General features: G+C 42.0%; 2 protein-coding genes across 2 annotated transcripts; both read right to left on the bottom strand.

The window, feature by feature from the left end:
• Nucleotides 1-825: 825 nt before the first annotated feature.
• Nucleotides 826-1836, bottom strand: TM35_000511440 (uncharacterized protein; the record flags this gene model as incomplete). Its single annotated transcript, XM_029030639.1, has 1 exon — nt 826-1836. One exon carries the CDS (start codon nt 1834-1836, stop codon nt 826-828), a length of 1011 nt encoding a protein of 336 aa, XP_028878109.1.
• Nucleotides 1837-2629: 793 nt separating this feature from the next.
• On the bottom strand, nt 2630-3490 carry TM35_000511430 (uncharacterized protein; the record flags this gene model as incomplete). Its single annotated transcript, XM_029030638.1, has 1 exon — nt 2630-3490. One exon carries the CDS (start codon nt 3488-3490, stop codon nt 2630-2632), a length of 861 nt encoding a protein of 286 aa, XP_028878108.1.
• Nucleotides 3491-3571: the final 81 nt, after the last annotated feature.

The following is a 3571-nucleotide window of genomic DNA, read 5'->3' as shown; positions in this document are numbered from 1 at the left end:
ACCAGCAACACCTCCGGCAAATCCAGGGGCACCAGGAATACCAGTAGAACCTTTATCTAGATTAGCCATTACGCATACACATACGCAGTACAGGATGAAAGACAGTAAGCACAACACATGGCCCATTATCTTCTTCATAGCCATAATAGTGGTTGTTGGGTTTCCCTTAAAAACACTCTACTAAAAAGAAAAAAAAATATGAGAGATTTAAAAAATGGTCATAATACCAAAAACCAGACATATATACAAGTAGAGAAGCACAAACAAAGCTCAACACTGTAGAAAACAAAACAAAAACAAAGCAATACAGAAAATTAAACTAGTAAAGCTAGAGGCAAAAGGACATCCATATCATCACAGACTCACGCAGTACAGCATAGAATGCCCCAGCAAACCACAAGCAAAAAAACAGATACTATCCATTAGCCCAATTTACCCAGTAAACACAGAAATACACACCAACTATGGGTATAAGTCTATATGTGTGTATATATACGCAATTATAAATATAAATTCATTTCTTATTATTTCTTTTTCCTTTCCCACTATAAAAAACAGTTCATCATTATTACAGTGCAAGCCCAGGTGCACACACACAGAGTCTCCAAGAACACACACACACACACACAATGGAATAGCAATAATAATAATTATAGGATAAACACAGAGAGAGCAAAAACACACAAAACACATTAACATTAAGAAACAAAAAAAGAAGAAAGAATCCCAACAGGTGAAAAGATTAGTTAGACTGTAGGGAATGTATGCAAAAAAGAAAAAAGAAAACAAAGGATGACCTGAGTCACACTACCACAATAATCACAATCAGCACGCAAGAATACAGGCCAGTGTAACCACAATCAGTAGTGGTACACGCACCCACACAGAACTGCTGATACTGCTGCTGCTGTCTGCATCACCCTTCTTGTTGTTTGCAGTTTCAGGAGGAAGTGTTGTTGTTGTGGTGGTGGTGGTAGTGGTTTCTGTATTTTCTCCATCACCTTCTTCTTGTGTATTTGTTGATTCACTCTCTGCAGATGAAGTGCCGCTCTCAGTTGTTTCATTATTCGCAGATCCGTCACTTGCTGAGGTTGAACCGCTGGGAGAAGGAGAAGATGGTTGTGGTGCCCCACTTCCTTGGCTAGCCGCACTTTCACCCGCTGCATTGATGCCGCTCTCTCCAGTTTGCACTTCACCTGCAGCAACAGCCTCAGTGGTATCTGCAGTAGGTTCAGCAGAATCAGCAGGTGCTGGTTTAGCAGCACTACTTAAAGTACCACTAGTACGAGAAAGACCAGTTTCACTCATTTCGTTATTTTGGACACCAGGAGCAACGGGACCAGAACGAACATTATCACTTTGTTGACGAAGAGTTTCAGAGTCTTCTTGAGAATTAGGCGTCTCATTAAGAACTTCAGTTTTTTTTGGATTTAACACATGCTTGGCTCTTTGTACGCAGGCATTCTTCTCTTCTTCATTTTGAGACTCATCACATTTTTTTACTTTAGCATCAGGGACATGGTGGGAAAGATCGTCGACAGGAACCACTTCCTTTGTACAGTTCTTACCATTTTCAGGAATACCATTAAGGCAACCACCAGTACCAGAAGGAAGTTCGGGGCTTTTCTTACATTGCTTACCATTATCAGGAGAACCTCTTTCACCAGGACAATCTTCCTCACTATGGTGAACAGGAGTACCTTGAAGAAGAATCTTTGTCTCACTCTCCGTATCAGGGACTTGGTCGGAAAGATCGGCGGCAGGCACTTCTTCAGCGAGGACGTGCACACACGCACATGAGAGCAGGAGAGCGAGGATACACAGCACGTAGCGCATCATTTTTATTATTACAATGGTTGCAGGTATTGTTGTGGATATCGTTGCACCTGTTTTTACTTTAATGGAATGCACAATAAAAAAGAAAGAGTATAGAGGGAAAAACAGAAACAAAGTGAATCAATGGAAAAACACACAAGATGAGAACACATACCAAATCAAACAACACTCAATAATTACAGCAGAGGCGCACACACTGCAGAAAGCTGCAACCATAACTCAGATAGTGGCCAAATTAAAGTAAAAACACACACAATACCGAATCACAAACAGATAATCCCAATAAACCCCTCAAAAGAAAAAAAAAGAAATTAAAGAGAACGACCATCAGAATTACATGGCAGACGCAATTATAAATATAAATTCATCTGTTATTATTATTATTCACTGTTTTCCCTCTTATTAAAAAAAGCAGTTCATCATCATTATCATAGTGCAAGCCCAGGTGCACACACAGAGAGAGTCTCCAATAACACACACACACACAATACCCCATGGCTCTAGTTTATGTATTAAATTACTCCACACACACATCTGTATGTACTAGCAAGAGATGTATACCGTCAGTGAGCAAGAACAGCCCAGTTTTCTGCAAACACACAACGGAAAAACAAGTAATGGAATTATTAGAAAAAGAACAACCAACACACAAAAGCAAAAGAAAAAAAAATCGAATTAAAAGAGAAAGCTGGTAAACAGATTATTAGTTTATTCATTCACCCATGGGAGGTGTACGCAATTATGATTATGTTGGTTTAACCATTATTATTTGCTCTCAGATGAGTCCCACCATTTAGTACACGGTAGCAGTGAACAACACAACCACAATCACCAGCGGTGCTGCAGTAGACATCCACACAGAACTGACACTGCTGTCTGCACTAGCCTTCGTCTGTACAGTGGAAGTGATGTTGTTGATTTGTGGGTCGGTCACGGGAACAAGAGATGGAGTGGTGGTTGGTGCTTCTGTGGTAGTGTTCTCGGGGCTCGGCGGAATAGTTGAATTGGGTTCCTCTGGGTCTGGTGCGGCAGTCACATCAACAACTGGAGTAGACGATTGCTGTGTAGTATTTGAGTCGCCAGGTGTAGTGTTATCCCCTGTGTTACTCGACGCTTCTTCGTTACTTTGTGATGCTACAGTAGACCCTTGAGGTTTCCTTTGCGAGCTGGTAACACTTCCTGTTCCTCGATTCTGTCTTTCAGCCTCAGTGCCATTTGCAGGTGTCCCACCACCAACCTCAGGAACAGTAGTAGGAGCACCAAAAGTAGTAGCCATAGCAGTTTCAGCTTCAGGACCACCTTTGCTTTCAGGGCCTTCTGGGTTTTCTTTACCTTCAAGAGGAGATTCAAGAGCCTTTGGACCAGGGGCACCAAGAGCAGCATTTTTACTTTGTCCACCGACTGGTGATTCACTTTCTCCTGGAACACTTCCCTCAGAACGTCGCCCATTCCTAATCCGAGCAGCCTCATCTCTGTCACTCTTTAAGGTACCAGGGAAATCTCCCAAATGACCCAATGAAACTTCATATTCAGATTCGTCCACCTTCGTCCCCTGATTGGTTGCCACAACACCAGTGGCAGCCGCCATGGTATACCCGCAGGCACAGCACAGCACAACGGCCAACACACACATCACACGGCGCATCATCATCATGAGAGAGAGAGAAGGGTTTGGATTGCGTAAAAACGCTGATCTAGAAAGAAAGACAATAAAAAAGCAAAAAAAAAAAAAAAA

The sequence above is a fragment of the Trypanosoma theileri genome (assembly GCF_002087225.1).
Source record: "Trypanosoma theileri isolate Edinburgh chromosome Unknown TM35_Tth_51_V1, whole genome shotgun sequence".
Taxonomy (NCBI): Eukaryota; Euglenozoa; class Kinetoplastea; order Trypanosomatida; family Trypanosomatidae; genus Trypanosoma; species Trypanosoma theileri.
The sequence above is the reverse complement of the archived record's forward strand: the minus strand, read 5'-3'. Positions and strand labels throughout refer to the sequence as shown.